We start from the raw sequence: 17,202 nt of genomic DNA on the forward strand, positions 1-17,202 counted from the left end.
CCAACGGGATTGAACTCCATCCCCCACAACTCTCTGGGCCCGGGCATCCAGCCAGTTTTTGACCCAGCAGAGAGTACACCCGTCCAAGCCATGAGCAGCCAGTTTCTCCAGGAGGATGCTGTGGAAAATGGTGTCAAAGGCTTTACTAAAGTCTAGGTAGACAACATCCACAGCCTTTCCCTCATCCACTAAGCGGGTCACCTTGTCACAGAAGGAGATCAGGTTAGTCAAGCAGGACCTGCCTTTCATAAGATAAGGATGACCTGACTGCAGGTTTAAGGGAAAATGGTTTCCCAGGTTGCCACCCTACTTGTGTTCTCTCATTTCAGCTAGCTTGTCCCCAGAACACCCTCCTGGGGGTGGGGGGCAGCACTAGCTGATAGTACAAAGGGCAGGCTCTCCTCTATTGATCCAGTTTGAAATCATTAACTCACACGGCACAGGCAAAGAGGCACACAAGTACCCAGACCCTGCCGTCTCTATGCCATGCTCTCAGAGCATCTCCCTTGCAGCCCATGGGCAGGCTCAGGTACCACTCCTGTTCCCTGTCCTTACACCGGGTTTACCATAAGCTGCATACACGCTGTCTACATGACTTTGAGGGGAGCAAACCAAAACCTGCCCCTTACCCAGGTGATGACAACCCCTGCCATCCTGCAGGCCTCCAAGGCTATGTCCCGTGGTAGCGGTGCACCCTGCTTTTTACTGCTTGACTACTAACTGCATGGCTCAGAAACCCAAATTCACATTGACAGAGTAAGACCACTTTGGGGGGGGCATTGTTTATGAGAAAATGTTTAATCAGAGAAGACAAAAGCTCATTTCTTATGCTTCTAGAGCATCCCAAAATGATCAAAGCTGCAGCAGGTGCATCTACAACTATCCCCACAAGTTCATCAAATGTTGTTTGCCTTGGTCCCTTGGCAAATAAGAATTGTTCTGCATTAGTAGGAGGCAAGAATGACCAAGCCCTAGAAGGCAGGTTAACATCATGGGCTTATCCAGCTCAGGTTTTCAAGAAGGGCCAGGCTGGCAGAGAGATGAAAAGTCACCCTTGCAGGCTATACGGGGCTCCACAGCTCTCAAGCCATTTTCAATACCTATATGGAGTATTGTAGCCATAGGGATGACGGGTGACCTCATTTTTATAAATCTACTGTTAATTCCCCAGATGAGGCAGCACCAGAGACCCTTTCGGAACGCAGAAGGAATTGCCACTTGCATTACCTCTGAAACTCAAATTTAAAAGCTGCAGCTTCCCTCAAGTTGCATTTCTTCTCACATGGCAGGGAATATGCATTTCATGCCCATCGGGCCTGTCCGGCCAAGTCACAAACAAGTCCAGCATTAAGTTTGAACCTCATCCGTGTGCATGCATCTGCCACCTTGTGCCCTGCCCTCACTGAAACGGGCAGGGAAATGAATACAGTATGTTGAAATGGAAAAAGAACCTCTTTCTGGAGCCGTTGTCCCTGTCTGCAGTCAAGTCTGCATGTGCACACACATGGCATCTATGTACTGGCTCCCCCAGACTGTGCTGGCTCGAGGTCTTGAAGAGCTCCGTCAACAATGCTTGCACTGCTCCTGCCTTTAGTTACAAACGGCTTTCATAGCCATTAATAAGTGGGAGATAGAAGCTGCAAGTTCCTTAATAAAGTTTATTTAATCATAACTATGCTTAGGAAAATACACTTGTAAGGGTTAATATAATGCAATTTAGTTTAACTTTATACTACATTTTGGACAAAAGACTTATACATGTTTTAGCTAAAAACAGGATGTATGATCTGGCTTGTTTTACATCTATTACAAACGTAGAAAAGACTGTCATGCACTACAGTAGAGAGAGCATGAAAAAAATTACCTTTGGTTTAATTCAGAGAATACAAGTATTGCACTGTAAAAGCATCAAACATGGTGCAACTAAACATCATAAACATGTTTTCATGCCAGCTTACAAAAGTTTGTTAGCTAATGTAATTTTAGAGGGGGAAAATATATGTACACATAAAACAATTCCATTAGCTATTTGGATTCTGTTAATATTGTATGCATGCCACATATCTACACAACTGACATTCAAGAAAACTCTTGAGTTTGATTTAATACCTTTCAGCTACATTAAATCTGTTGAAACCAATTAAATCTGTTGAAATCAATGACATTACTGTATCTTAACTGGCCTGTCAGTTGTTAAACATTCTTCTTCTTTAAACAACTAAAGTTCCAGCCTAGATCATCAAAATCCAGAAATAGCTACCCACTTGCAGATCATTTCTCAGGGCAGTTACTTTGAGTGTACAGATTCATACAGCAAAAGCCCAAAACACCATGTTGCTCAACCGAGGGCTGGCAGTGTAGCGGTATCGGTGTGCTAATCCTCCCAACCGCGTACTGGAGGTTGAACTCGTACAGGTATTATTGCCAAGAAACACAAAAATGCTAGCATTGGCAAAACCAACACAAAATAATTTAAGAATATTGAAAAAGACCAAAAAAAAAGGCATTGTTTAAAGGGAGATACAGCAATGTAAGACCACCATGTATGGTGGGTTACCTGACCTGCACCCCCCCCTCAAATACTCAATATTAGCAATGTCTAACATTTTAGTTACACATAATGCATTACATCCTTGCTGCTTTACCGTAACATACTCCCAAACCTTGGTCTTAACCAAGCAGAGAATTCCAGCACAGTTCTGCACCAACGTTAGGTATTTCAGGACATTGTTGATGGGTCTCAGATAGAAAGAATCAACTTTTCTTCTTCTTAATATGTTAATAATTTATTTTCAGTTTCTAATCTTGTGGTAAGAAATACTGCCGAACAGGAGCCGACTGTCATCTTCAAGAGTTCTTGTCATATCAAGCATTGAAGCATTGAAACCTTGACCACTTCACAGAAATGTGCAGCAGAGTATCTCAGAGAACCACATCTTTGTTTTTATCTCAGAGAGAGAGATTTAAAGTCAGTCAACACCATTATTTTCATTTAAAAACAAACCAGAAAAATTATCAGGCCAGTCCACAAGTTTATTTGAACATAGTTAAAGTCCTTGAAGGCTCTCACAAGATGGCAAAGGCTCTTCGCAAGGATATGAAGGGAGCTATAAAACCTCTACACAGTACTGGAATTCCCAGCATCTGCTCACATCGCTCACAAATGGTGGCAACATTTATATATAAAGGAAACACTATTACGAAGAAAAAAAAAATACATCTAAGACTATTACAACTGGTTGTTTAGGAAAACAATTCAACAATGTTTATTTTCTTAATGTTTAACATAAATATAGTTGCAACTTGATCTTCAGTTGACAATGATTGTCGCAGCCAAGGTAAGGATTGAACACTATCTATGCAAACAAAAACTCACTATACATTATACAATTTATTTCTGCCACGAGGGATGCCTTCCCTCTCAAATCTTTGGCCTCCTGTTACCAATCTCTCCCAAAAGCAGAAGCAATGTAGCATTGTTGCTCTCTATTCATTCAAGGCAGTGGGTTGGTTTGGAGGGGAAGATGCTGTGGGGACATGCAGAGAAGAACAGGGTTTATTCCAGAGCATACATTGAAAGTATTTGCCCTAAAGTGCTCTGACAAATACTGTCTGAACTCCTCAACTTCACTCTCCAAATAACACCTGCCTCCGAATTTGCTTCTTCGGAGTTGACAACCAGAGAAGCTGCCCCCAGCTGCTCCCACTGGAAAGGCGGCTAAGGACAGTCAGAAGAGTGCACAGATGGGACTGGAGGGTTTTGCTTTTTCCCTGCTGGTTTGGATTTTGTTTACGTTTTGCCACTGGTTGGCTACAAGCAGTAAGCACGCAATCTCTCTTGTGTTTGTGTGTGCCAGAAATTAAATCTGTTTAGAATTAAAAACTCCTGGTATGACATTTCTTGCATGTAAACCTGAGATGACAATCTGATCACTTATGTGTTTCTCTCTGCATGGAAGCAGGATGATTTTATTAAATGCAGCTTGAATGAATAAGGAGCAGGAATTCTTACAGTTTTTAATGCCAGGTTTGTTGCTTACCAGTTGATTTATCTTTATTTGTATTTTTGGCATGTGAGATGTTAATTTTGATGAACCACACTTATATCAGTGCTACTATTTTACTTTTTTTAAGCTCATGAAGTTTGACTGCTGTCTACCACAGAAATGAAAAGAGGAGGAAAAAAAAATAATAATCATCTGGACTTGCAGAATCTGCAGACCATTTCCATTGAGAGTGAGTATTTTCCTGTCTGGTGATCCCAAATGATAAATTAGAATTTATTACTCTGTATGTGTATTCAAAATATCAGAAGTGGCATTTCCATGATAAAACAAATCCTATAAAATAGTGTTTTGAAATTGCATTGATATCCTTTTGCTCAAGAACTATACAATTTTAAAGCCAGTCAAAAATATATTGCTAAGCACTTCATAATTTCAGCGACTTCATGCACAACTAATAATACCCCAGGAAAACAAGGAAAATCCGCAGTAAAGAGCTTCACAGAAAACTGTCACAGAAAACTGTTCCATGGTAAGCAACGAAACTGAACGTTTCCAAATAAAAAAAAAAACCTTACACAAACAAAACCAAACATGCATATATAAAGTGTACATGTACTGCACAAGCGCTATTCCTAAAGGATTAAACTGCATAGGTAAAAATCAAAAACAATGTGCAATATTTTAAGCCCTTAAAGCACAATAAAAAAAAAAAGGCAGAAATTAAAAATAACAAACTTGCTCCCCCACAACAAAGCCAATTACATATCACAGTCATTAAGATATTAATCAAGACAGAGGTTCTCCAATCAAAAGTTGGAAGGACTACTCCCAAATTTTGGCTCACCATTCATGCTTAGGGGATCTGAAATGTATGTTCACAATTATAATTATCTTAAAACAGTTATGTTCATCACTAGCCAACTTTGATTTCTTTTACAAAGTGCTCTTTTATGCAATAGAAGCTATCTTCCTGGTAGAAAAACCATCAAGTAGTTTAACACTTTGAACATCAAGACACATTGAGAAGAACTAAAAAAAAAAGGGGAAGAGGGGAGAGAGAGAAGGAGTTGGCTGCTAGAACAAAAAGCAACTAATGCCAATGGCTCTATGAACATCCAACTTGCGTACTGTTAGCTACAGTCTTGATCCTAAAACTCAATTTATAAAAGAATTGCATAAGCTAATAGACTAGAAGCTTACAGACACAGCCTCATACACCCTACCTGCCTTCTCTAATGAAGAGATCCAATAGTTTGGAGTTTACCATTACACAAAAAGTTGTCAAAAAATATTTCCAACTTAAAAAAAAAAAACCAAACCAATGCAGACACTAAAGCAAACCGTGCTTAAAAAAAAAATAAATCTACAATATCTGTACATAAGCTGTATAAGATCTTACAAAAGACGATTCCCCCAAACCACAGCTATTTCTACTCCTGCCCTTTTGTTGCCTTCTCAAGATAATACACATTGACTAAGTGGCGATTGAGGTGCTTGCTGTATTCACCTTCCTTTTTAAATGAGCGGTCACAGAAAATGCACACATAGTTCTCCCTGGCCACTGTGGTGTCTGCAGCTCCTTGTGACGTCTTTGGACTTGTTTCCTCTTGTACAGAGCGAGCACCATTTAACCCCGAGTCATCGCTTCCTTCTGATATGTTGTCACTTATGTCGCTGCCTTCGTGGCTGTGGATGCCCTCATCCTCATCCATTTCCTGAGATTCATTCACTGCTGTGTTACCCGGAGATGATAAGGCCAGAGCAACTTTAGGGCTTTGCGGAGGCGCAGGTGCCGGCACGGCATCTCCTATTGGCTCTGTCGCTGGCAGGCGCGTCTTAGTCAGGTCCATCGGGTCTGAGTTACTCACAGTTTCTGCCATGCACATTTCCTCTGGCTCCTTCTCAGGCACCAGATCTGGTACCACATCCATGGGCACATCGAAGCTTTTTTCAGAAGACACTGCATGGGAAGATTCCTCAGGGCAAGTGTCTTGCCCTTTGTCCTCCTTTCTCTCCTCCTCTTTTTCACCAAGAGTGTCCTCGCTCTCCTCTGCTGCAGCAGGCATTTCTTGGTCCTCCACCTCAGCTTCTGTGTTTGCATCCTGAGCTGGCAGACAAAGCTGCCCTGGGTCTTGTATGCAGCTTCCTTTGGGATCGGTGCTCTCCCCCTTGAGAGCATAGCCACCATCGTTGTTTAATGCCGCTATGTCAGTGGGATCTTGCTCCTTCTGGTCGCTGTCCCCAGTGTCAGGCTTCACGCATCCATCCTCTTCTGTGATAGGACACTCGTCTGGCATCTCCTCGTCCTCGATCTTCTCCTGGTCGAGTTTACTGCTTTTCTTACTGTGCTTATTTTTCAGAGCTTTCTTTTTTCTGTTTTTCTTGAGGCAAGAATTTTGCTTTTTAGCCTCCTCCTCTGGTACAACATCACTTTTTTGAGCTTCCTGGCAGTCTCTGGATTTAGTTTCCACTTTCTTTTTCTTTTTTGTTACTGCTGAGGTATCATTTGCAGGCTCTTGCTTTGAGGAAGTTACTTCAGCCTCTGCCTTTCTTTTGATCTTCTTTGTTTTACATGTTTTCTCAGTATTTTTCTCAGTTTTAATATCCACCTCCTTGTTTTCTGAAGCCGATTTCCGACTTCTGGTTGTCACCTGGCCTGCAGAAACATTGCTCGTCGGCTTCTTTTCCTTTGCCAAATTATCTTTCTTCTCTACTTTCACAATTTTCTCAGTTTTCTTTGCAGCTGAATCCCCTTTCGTTTGTTCCTTCTCCGCTTTGTCATTAATGCTCTCAGAAAAGTCAGCTTCGCTCTTTTTAGTCCGTAGCTTCACCTTTGAAACATCCATGGTGATGTCAGAACAATCGGGATGCCTGGATTTGATGTGATACTGCAGGTTACATTTTTTAGATGCTGCGTAATCACAAACAGGACAGAGAAACTGGCGCGGATTGACGTGGAGCTCAACGTGCTTTTTGAAATTGCTGCGGTCAGCTGTTTTGTAGTCACAGTGTGGGCAAGTCAGAGGCTTCGGCCCATTGTGAACCTGCCTTGCGTGACGAGTTACTTCATGCTGGTTTGAGGCCACATAGCTGCACTGATCACATTTGAATGGCTTCTCACCTAAGGAAGGAAGGGCGGAAGGGAATGATGGTGATTATTAAGTATGGGGGGTGGGGGGGAAAATCACTTCCCACTAATACAGATACAGATATATGAAACTCAAAAAGAAAAAAAAATTATCCATGCGCCTTTAAAATTAAGTAAAGTCAACATAAGAAATCCACAAGTCACAAACACATTCACAAGACACCAAGAACAAAATACAAAAAAGAGAGAAGGGGCAAGGGTTGGGAGGAAGGGGATCCAAAACCAAACAAGCAGTAACAACGTCACAGGTTCTGGCTATGCATACATACCGGCAGAGATCTCTCTACAGTAATATTAGCAAATGGAATCCATACCCAACTGGTCCATTGAATGCATTGTAGAAAAATGGAAATGTAACATTTGATGAATAGCAGTTTCACACAAACGTTTCAAAAAAGTCCAACTTTACACAGATTTAGCATACTTCATGTTTGCATTGAAAAGGAAACGAGGGAAAAGAAGCTAGCAAAACCCAAAGCACGTGAAAGGGACACACTGCTCAGATGATCTTTACCGCTGATAATTCAGTTCACTGTTATGGTGTCTCAAAACACGTGATGTACTGGCTGCAGGTTACTCTTGGCAAGCCAACCATATGCAGTCCAAAGCCATCATGTTACTACTGAAATCTAGATTTACAGTTTTGCAATGACTCTTGCAGAAGTGTTCCTGAAATGTTCTGCTTAGTGCATGCCGCTGCAGCAGCCATTTACACATCAAAGCAAATAGGAAAAACACTTCTAGCGCAACAACTCAAGTCCAGAAATACTTTGAGAACATCTGTGCAAATTCAGCTGAGGAATTTGGGATGCTCCTGAGCTCTGAACCAGCATTTCAAAACTGACCTGAAGAACTAATGCGTGCCACTTCCTAAGTATGTTGAAAATCCACTCCAGCCCCTTCTGCTCATGGTACAATAGTACTTCTCCCACCCCTGCAACCCGCTGCCCCGACACTGCCCATACTCATCCTGCTCCACTGCAGCACAACTCAGGAGACCAGAGCAGCCTGCAGCGAAGATGAAGTCACTGTGACTGTGGTGTCTGTTTGTGTTAGCCACATGGCTGATCTGCAACGCCCTCACAAACTCTATAAAAGGCTGTGCTGCCTCCCTGGCAGGAAGGATGGGGACACTTGTTTAAGAGTCTAGATCATTTCACGTCTGCCTGCAGCATCTCTTTATTATTTCAAGAAGGGTTACTTTGATTCCCTATCATCTTCAGCCTGTCTTCTTTCCTTCCTTCCTTTTTCCCCCCACTTCCTGGTGACATTTTCCACAAGTTTAAGCTTGATGTGCTTCACTGCTCGTCCTTCTCGCAAGCATGGACCTTTATCGCCTACACTTCAACAAACAGTTCCATGTTACACAGAGTGAGGACAAGAACAGCCTCTCTTTTACATGCACTTGAACAAGCTTTTCTAACTGCACAGAGTGCTCAGAGGTGGCTGCAACAGGGTAACTCAAAGGTTTTATGTGAAGAGTTTGTGTCCGTCACCTCTACTAAACCCAGGGGTTTTGTTGCACAGGTGGAAAGGACATGTACCAAGATGGCTAAGAATACAGCTGTGAAGTAGGCTCTAAACCACTGTCGTTCACTGTCTGACATTTGAAGACAGCTCCAGCACCAGTTTGCCTTAAAAGGCCAGCCTGTGAACTGCAGGAGTCCAGAAATTGCCATAGAAAAGGTTCAGCTGCCTGGGCAATGTGGCAAGACATGCAATAGAAGTTATGAGAGCTATTAATAAAACACCCCTGATAGCAAGAGTCCCATGTGCACTCCCACTTCTGTCAGCACAGCTCACGCCCTCTCTCCCAGACCTTTGAGTCAAGGGCCAAGGGCAGATCCCACTCCTCATCTCCTTTGGATTTGAGACTTCTTTGCACAGACAAGGGGAGAATAAGATGTTCATCTAACAGTTTCCAGGCTCAGTATTGACCAAACCATTTGCAAATTTGCATTTAGCCCAGAGGTTCAACCAAAAATGATTTTTGTTTCTGGAAGCAGAATACTTCATTCACAAAATTCTCAAACCAAAATACTGGCATGTCATTTTAAAGCTGGCTATTTTTAATGGGTCCAAACCCCCCATCCACAACAGTTAAAATTGCCTGCCTTCTGGTTTCAATTAAAAGCCTCATCTACTGAAATTGAAACAATTACTGTTCAGGAGACTTTCACTACTGTTTGCTAGGATTAGGAATTCACCTAGGTCTGGTCAATTCAGATATTAGCAAGCCAAAAGCACAGGCTGAGATCTACCTGAGCTCCCCCAGGAGGGTCGCAAAGGACAACTGTGGTTGTGTCTAGCATGGCTATGCTGTTACAACTCACAAAAATGCTATTACTTAATTCAAAAGGAGATTCGCAAGAGAGCGAGAGCAGATGTTTGTAACACCACAGCTTATGACCAGTAATGGGAAATAAAGGCTAATGAAAATCGCTAATTTGGCTTTTAGGGCCACAAGACTGAGTTACTTGTGAACACCCTCTGAGCTCGCTTTTTTCTCCTCTGTGTCTCCTTGCCATAAGCAGACACTATTTTACATCTTTCTGTAGTACTAAGCAAAAGCTAAGGGTTCCCTCAGAACCCCTGGATGAGATGAAATCGCAGACATCACAGAGGAGACTCTCAGCTGCTCAAAATTTTCCCAGCTTCATTGATTTGAACTGAGTTACGGCAGCAGGCAGAAGGCAAGAATCTGCTCCTATATCATCACCATGTTGTATTTGCTACTAGATTACTAGGACTACTAGAGCAGCCCTATGAACCTCAGAATACACCTTGGAAAGTAAAAGGGAAAGAAAAAGATATATTCCCCTGTTATCACTTTTATTAATGACACTTAGCATTTCCTTAGCAGGTAAAGATAACCTTCCCTGTTAAAACCAGAGCTAAAGCTCAGGCCGTACTGGATGACATCTCACACAGAACTGGCAGCCTGCTCTAGGTGGCCCTGCTTGACCAGGGGGGCTGGACCAGATTACCTCCAGAGGTCCCTTTCAACTTCAACCATGCTGTGGTTCTGTGAACCAACCCCTTTTCCCGAGTCACGCTGCTGCCGCCCCTTACCAACCTGAGTGGGTGCGCATGTGCCTGGTTAAATGGGTCTTCTGAGAGCTGGAATAAGGACACATAGCACATTGATAGGGTCGCTCCCCTGCAAAAACAAACAGCAAATTAGTTACTGAAACACAGCCGATTCCCAAACTTGGTTACCGAGCCATACACGTGAGGCTGTCACAGATCCCCAAGCTGTATTTGAGGGCACATTACCTCTCAGCAAAGGCCCACAGTGAGAAGCATGTGCCTGAGCTGGACCAGTGCAACGTGTCATGCCTTATGAATGAGGCTAGTGAAGGGGCAGAATACGAGAGAGGCACATCCTCATGTCCATCTGGTGTCAGACGGTAACCTCAGACAAAAGGTGATGAGAACAACCACCTTTAGGAAGCCCTAAGCCACCACAGCTGACTTTCCTACAGTATTTTCTCCCAGCGCTCAGAAGATGTACAAAAGATACAGACCCTGTAAGAAACCAGGTATGTTCTTGCTTCACATAACACCTTACCTGAAACCTCCATGTTTAAATTGGATTAAGATGGGGAGCAACCATCCATTCAGCGCGGACTGCATTTGCCAGAACACCAGCGCAGATAGAGACTGGGTCTCTACTTCCAAAGTTTTACTGGCAGAGTGAAATTAGCTTGGAGCGTGGAAAAGCATGATGCCCTGCTCAGTGAAACTATGCTGCTAGCAAAAGCTCAAGTGTAGCAGCAACATTTATTTTGAAGACTCAAATCCCTCTGCCTGCAGAGTTATTGTTTCTGGAGAACTAATGGAAACTAACCTGTCATAAATTAGGTCTCCACAAGGGACAGTTAGCTTGTGTAACTATCAGTACAATGATACTTGAAAATCCTCTTCAAGTGAAGACAAGCCCCGAATAAAGGCAGACAGTTTTAGAATTAACATCTGTTAGGCAGGTCCAGATAAGTACCAGGGGTGTTTGCCCCAAACTGCTAGCACAGCAAAGAGATCTAGGCTGCCTTGTCTCCACTACAAGTTGTAAACACACTTTTTAGTCTAGGGTGGATACCCCAACAGAAGAGGGGAGTGAAGTTGGGAAGGGAAAAGTAATATGTATTACTCGGTTTTAATATTTTTTCAAGTCATGGTCAGAATTACACTACAGCATTTTGCTACATCAATTGAAGCACACAACCAATGTGCTCTCCAAATCACTGAGACCTGGACGTCAGCAAAAGCCCTGCATACAGGCTATTTGTTCACTTCCAGAGGCATAGCTCTATCTGCAGCAGCAAAGACCTTCATCTGCCAGTATGTGATGTGAGGCTCCACTGCAGGCCTTTGACAAAATAGCAGTAGAAGCGGTCTTTGTAATGCAGACTAATCCCACATTTCTTCCTCCCATCAAACATTTAGACTATCGTTCTTGATTAGATCAGCAGTTTAAAGGTAAATTCACCCTAACAACCATACCCCCCCTCCCTTTCCAGTTAAAACAAGGTAGGAGATTGGTGCAATACACACAATAAGATTAAGTCATGCACAAGGGAGGGGTAGGCCTTTTGTTATAAAGAAATGGTTGTGTTTTTAAATGACTCCTTATAATCTGAAAATATGTGACCAAAGGTCCTGGAATATTCAGTCATGTCTTCTTCCCATTACCTGACATTTCATATCTTTAAAGTTACCTGCAACGTTAGAAATGTGGAAAAGGCTTTATTTCAGGTATTTTATATAGGGGACAGCAACAAAACGTACTAGATTTAAAGTATGATGAATGCAACTAATTTAAAATGTGTTATTGCCACTTGAGAATTAAATGCCTGACTACACTGTAAGAGCTGTTTTATAAAATGCTATTCCCCAAAGGATTTTTATTGTAATTTTACAGGCTCATTATATGCAAACAAGCCACCAAAAAACCTCTCCACAAGACACTTAAAGAACAAGGCCCGACCTAGCAAAAGCTTAAGCAGGCACTTAACTCTATGCAAATGAACAGGCAGACCAACATCAGTGAACAGGTTTAAGATCATCTCTTTATAAAGCTTTTCTTGTAATGCTATTAGAAGTTCTGTCTGCTTGAAACGAAACTGCTTCCATCAAACTTCCAACGCAGTGGCAAGCAAGAAAGATCCCCTATGACAACCAAAATTTAAGAAAAATGACAGCCCAAAGCTAGGCACTGAACACTGGGACTGCCTGAAGTAGATGTCTTATTTATATAGCCCTGCAGATGATTTTCAATTAAGTTTTCTAGAAATTGCTTCTAACAAGTAAAATGGAAAAAAATTGAGAACAATGCTGCACTGTCTTGCACGTAGTACAGTTCCAGGATCAGCAGTGTGGGTAGTTGATGGGATAAATCAAGTCAAAACTTGGTCTAACACGTCTAATGAGCACAAACAAGTCCAGGTAGATCTGTCCCTGACACAGAGTCCTTTCTGCCCCATCAGCAAAGGAAGGGACGGCCCTGAACATCTCCAGCCACCCCCTCCTGGGCAGCAGACAGGCTCTTCCAGATGTAGCTCTCCCAGCTGACATGCTTATCACCACCTGCAGGGTCCTTAAACCACTCCTCTGCCCAAGGTCCCCCATATTTGTCAGCAGCCTGCCACACAAGCACTGTCACAAGCTGCAAGGCATCTTCCAGTACAGGGCGGGTTCACGGACACCTGCTTTCCAACACGGATGCAAGCGACAGGCAAGCAGATAACCTCTGCCGGCCTTCCCGTGGTCCCCAAACATGCGGAGGATAGGTATTTCTCCCACCACGCAAGGTACTGACACGCAGTCCCCTTCCCTGCTCCTGGCCATGTGCTCTGGCATTTGTATGTGTCCTTAGCAAGTCGATTCATTTCACTAAGCAGCAGAAAACCAACCTGGGGAAGAGGAAAGGAGTATTTTACTGCCATTTTAGTGAGCTGAATCAATCAGTCCCAGGATATGGGGGGAAAACTGAGACTGCCTTTCTCCAGCAGCAGCAGCAGCAGAGCATTTGATCCTGTGAAACTGCACACTGCACAGGGTCAGTGTTTCAGAAAACTGGATGGCTCAAACACAGCAGAATCCAATTATCTGCAAGGAGGCATTTTCCCACACAGAAAAAAGCAGGTGAAGTACAAAAAATAGGAGAGAGAAAAAAGTATCTATCCAAAATTATTTAACCTATTAGCAATCAGGAAACTAAAGTAACAAACAATTCCAACTTCCTTCTTAATATTCTGAACCCATAAAATAGGAAGAAAATGTAGTATGTATGTATCCCTCTCATCTTTTTTGCAACAAATATTCTTCTTAAGTTCTAAATGAAAACTATAATCCAAAGATATTTTAGTATTATTCAGACAGTTTTTATTAAATTCAGTACTGTTATGTTAACAGTCAGCAAATACTTTTGACTATAAAATATCTGTGGGTGTTTTTTCTGATTTTTTTTGGGGGGTTGCTTGTTTGTTTGGGGGGGTTTTGTGCGTTGTGGTTTTGTTCATGTTTTTTAAGGCAACTGATTACACATTAATACCAGTAGAAACTTTTAGCCTGGTGTATAAATATACCTGCCAGTAGTTTATTCATTCTCCTAACACTCTTCCTTTATCTTTAACGCTCTCCCCCACAAAATCAATGTTACTGGAAACAAACTGCATTTCTAAATGAGTCTACTAACATATCTGTAAGATTTTTATCAAGTGAGAACTGGCCGAAAGATCTTAACTTTTAGGTAAGAGCTAGCAAAGAAACAACTACCAGCGTGGACTAAAAAATGCTGAAATCATAATCATAATCACTCATTTCAGCTTAGTTAAAATAATGAAAAGATGTGACAAACAAAAGAACTAGAAATCTTGATTGCACCACTATTTTTAAAGGAGAAAAGAGGAACTGGACAATATCCTACATAGCTTAACACGCTTGATTTTTTTTTTTTACTTTAATACAGTTCACTGGTAAATTGGTCAAATGCAGTGATAACAGAGTGCTTCCTCAGCAAACATGCTTTCATGGTTAGTTCCTGTAAAACTCAACAAGAGCTTTCAGAGATCAGAGGGGGACCTAATGTCATGTACAAACACAAGCAGGGATGAATTTAAAGTCGAGACAAATGTAAAACAGACAGGCACCACAGCATGGGCTCACATTTGGCCACGAGTTCCCCGGATGATTTATTTAGTTTTCTCCTACTATTTTGACATTTTTACCTGGTCTCTTTCTTGTTATCTCCCACAATACACAAAGAAAACAAACTGGAGGATAAACCACACCATTTTGCTAACACCTCTCACAATAATCTTTGTTTACTTGTTTAGGAAAAAAATATTTAGACAGGACTGATTTTTAAACTGATGGTATTCTCTAAACAACAGCACGTGGCTATTAAGAAAAGAGCATGTCTGAAGGTACTAAAACTCCCAGCAGACCCTCCAAACCCCGTCCAAGCAGATACTAAAGCATGCTGACGAACACAAACTTCTGCACACTTGAGCTCAAGCCCAGCCCCGAGGCCGCCCGAGTCCAGCCCTCCCCTTCCAGACAGCTGCAGACAACTGAACTGAAGCCTCCAAACCATTCATGTCACTGCTGTGACAAAACATAACTTCAAAGGAGAAATTCCCCAGTTTTGCTCAGCCAGCACAGCCTACAATAAAGGGGAACCGAGTCAGGTCAGCATGCCAGAAGATGGTTAGCGAGTCTGCCGACTCCTCAGAAAGCCTTGACAAGGTGGAAATAAAAACTGCTGAGAAGCTGCAAGAAAGGTTTTAACTGCCCTCCTGCTTCCACAAAAGGGATCAGGAGGCAAAGCAACTGTACCTCACTGCCCAAAGAGGCGAGGCGGCTACGACGTCCCCTCCTAGAAAGGAGTCGCAAGTTCGGCTATGCTTCAGGACTCCTCATGTAAGAGGCTGGCGAGGCTCTTTTGTATCAAAAGCAAGGTGTTTCCTAAATCACCTATGGTCCCAGCTCACAGGACGGCAGCAACACTGAAGGTCCTTTGATTCCACTTGGTATAAACCAGAGTAGAAAGGGGCCTCACGCTTTTCCTTGAGATTACAAACCGATGCTAAGGAGAAGACAGGACATCAGGCCAAAGGCTCCCTCGGGGGCTTCCTATAGGCCAACAGAAGTATGTGTCTACTTCTGGCTACTGCAGTGATGCAGACCTTAGAAAAAACGAGGCCCCTGTACATTAAGAGGAATTCATTCACTGGGAACACTACTCAACTCTCATTCTGACTTTGTAGGTGCTGGAGGGCTCCTTTGCATGTGTGTATCAGCTCCTTCTTTGTAATTACAGGTTAGTCAAGTTTCAGCTCAGTCTGAAGGTACCATTTTCAAACCTACTTATGTGATTTAGGCACCTTTTGTCAACCTGCTTGTTTTGTTTTTACAGTCCATCAGGCTTTCGTGTTGTAGGCCCTGAGCATCATCACAGGCACACTTTGTCATGCCCTCTTCGAAAAATTGGCTTAAAATTACTAAACAGGATGCTCTTCATCTCCTCTTGGGCCCCTGACATTGAGAGATTTTCTCAGCCCTCTAGGACTGCAGACTGGAGCTCAAACCAAACCCACACTTCCATGAGGCTATAACCTGGTAGCACCAAGAGGAGAGAGCACAGAGCTTTATCGGAGTGGAACGAACTTTGCAAATAGAAGACTCTCAGCTTGCTCCATTCATCACAGTTTCTCAGGACTCTTACCACGCTTAAATCAAAAAAGATGAAAGACTTACCTGTGTGAGTTCGAATATGTTGAATATAATTGTTCTTCCTGTCTGAAAAATAGGAGCATTGTGAGCAGGTATACACTTTCCTGGGAAAATGATTTCTTAGGTGTTTCTTCCAGTGATATTCACTGACGGTAGTATAAGTGCATATGGTACACTTGTAGACTCTCTCATTTTCCCCTGCTTTGTTGTGGTGCTTCAAGTGAGCCAGATAGTGATCATATCTGTTAGTGTTATAGCCACAACGATCACAACGGATTGGGCCCTTAGAGAAATCCACCTCTTCTGCAGTGCAAGAATCAGACTCCTTCACCTGGGCCTGCTTTTCTGCATTTTCTTCCACAAAGAATTTCTTAGCACTGTGAACCCTGATATGATGCACAAACTCCTCTTCAGACTCTGCCTCGTACTGGCAAGGCTTACAACGAAACGGCTTGCTCTTCAAGCTCTTACACTTGTCCTCTGTGCTTTCTGGAGTACCCGGTGCTTCCAATGAGACATCTTTGTCCACGCTGGGAGTCTTAGGAGGGGGGCAAGCAGCTGGACCTTGGGTTTCCACACTAGGAACTTCAAGAGAGCTTAATTCCACATTTTCAGATGCCTCGCGGTCACTCTCCGCAGCCTGGCTATCTTCCATACCCTCTCCATCGCTGTCTGAGAAGTTGCTGTCCCCCACCGTTGTCAGTTCTGCCATTTGTCTCTCTTCTCCAACCAGGTAATCGCAGCAGTTGCCATTGACTTCTCCCGTCAAGGCCACATTTGCCAACATAATAAGCTGAGGAGCTGCCAGCTCAGCTTTAGAAAGGTCGTGTAAGTCATACATGTCATTGGACAATGCCATACCGATATTAGCACTGCCAGGAAAGAGGCTGTTCCCACCAGACTGTCCCAGCACTTGAGTTGCCATGGCAGTGATTCTGTTGGAAGAGAAAAAGAACACCTGTAAGCACCTGAGTTCCGGAAAAGCCTCCTCTGCTTTGTACTGTCCAAGCAGCCCTCCAGGTAACACCATAAAATTAAACCTCTTCACTGAGGCACTGGGGTAGCGGAAGGCTGAACCCGGGGTGAGACGCTCCCCTGCTACCACAGACCACGCTCGGCCTCGAGGGGCGGGTGGGGGGTCCCGTTCCTCTCCCGAAAAGGCTGTTTGGTTCCGCCCTACGTGTGGTGCAGGACCCCACCGTGTGGAGCCCTGGCGGGGGGGCACTGACAGCAGGGTCCCACGTCCCTGGTCCCCCGGTCTCGCTGAACCCAGGCGGGGCTCCAGGCCGGCGACTGCCCCCGCGCCGGGCC

The 17,202-nt window shown here is 43.3% G+C and overlaps 1 protein-coding gene across 1 annotated transcript; it reads right to left on the bottom strand.

Moving 5' to 3' along the window:
- Window positions 1-1,638: 1,638 nt before the first annotated feature.
- REST (RE1 silencing transcription factor) lies at window positions 1,639-16,816 on the bottom strand. Its single transcript, XM_009283290.2, has 3 exons — window positions 15,916-16,816; window positions 10,232-10,315; window positions 1,639-7,128 (listed from the first exon to the last, which is right to left on the bottom strand). Exons 1-3 carry the CDS (start codon window positions 16,814-16,816, stop codon window positions 5,438-5,440), a joined length of 2,676 nt encoding a protein of 891 aa, XP_009281565.1. The 3' UTR covers window positions 1,639-5,437.
- Between the last annotated feature and the right edge of the window lie 386 nt (window positions 16,817-17,202).

Source organism: Aptenodytes forsteri, unplaced genomic scaffold, assembly GCF_000699145.1.
Source record: "Aptenodytes forsteri isolate BGI_AS27 unplaced genomic scaffold, ASM69914v1 Scaffold6, whole genome shotgun sequence".
In the NCBI taxonomy this organism is placed as follows: domain Eukaryota; kingdom Metazoa; phylum Chordata; class Aves; order Sphenisciformes; family Spheniscidae; genus Aptenodytes; species Aptenodytes forsteri.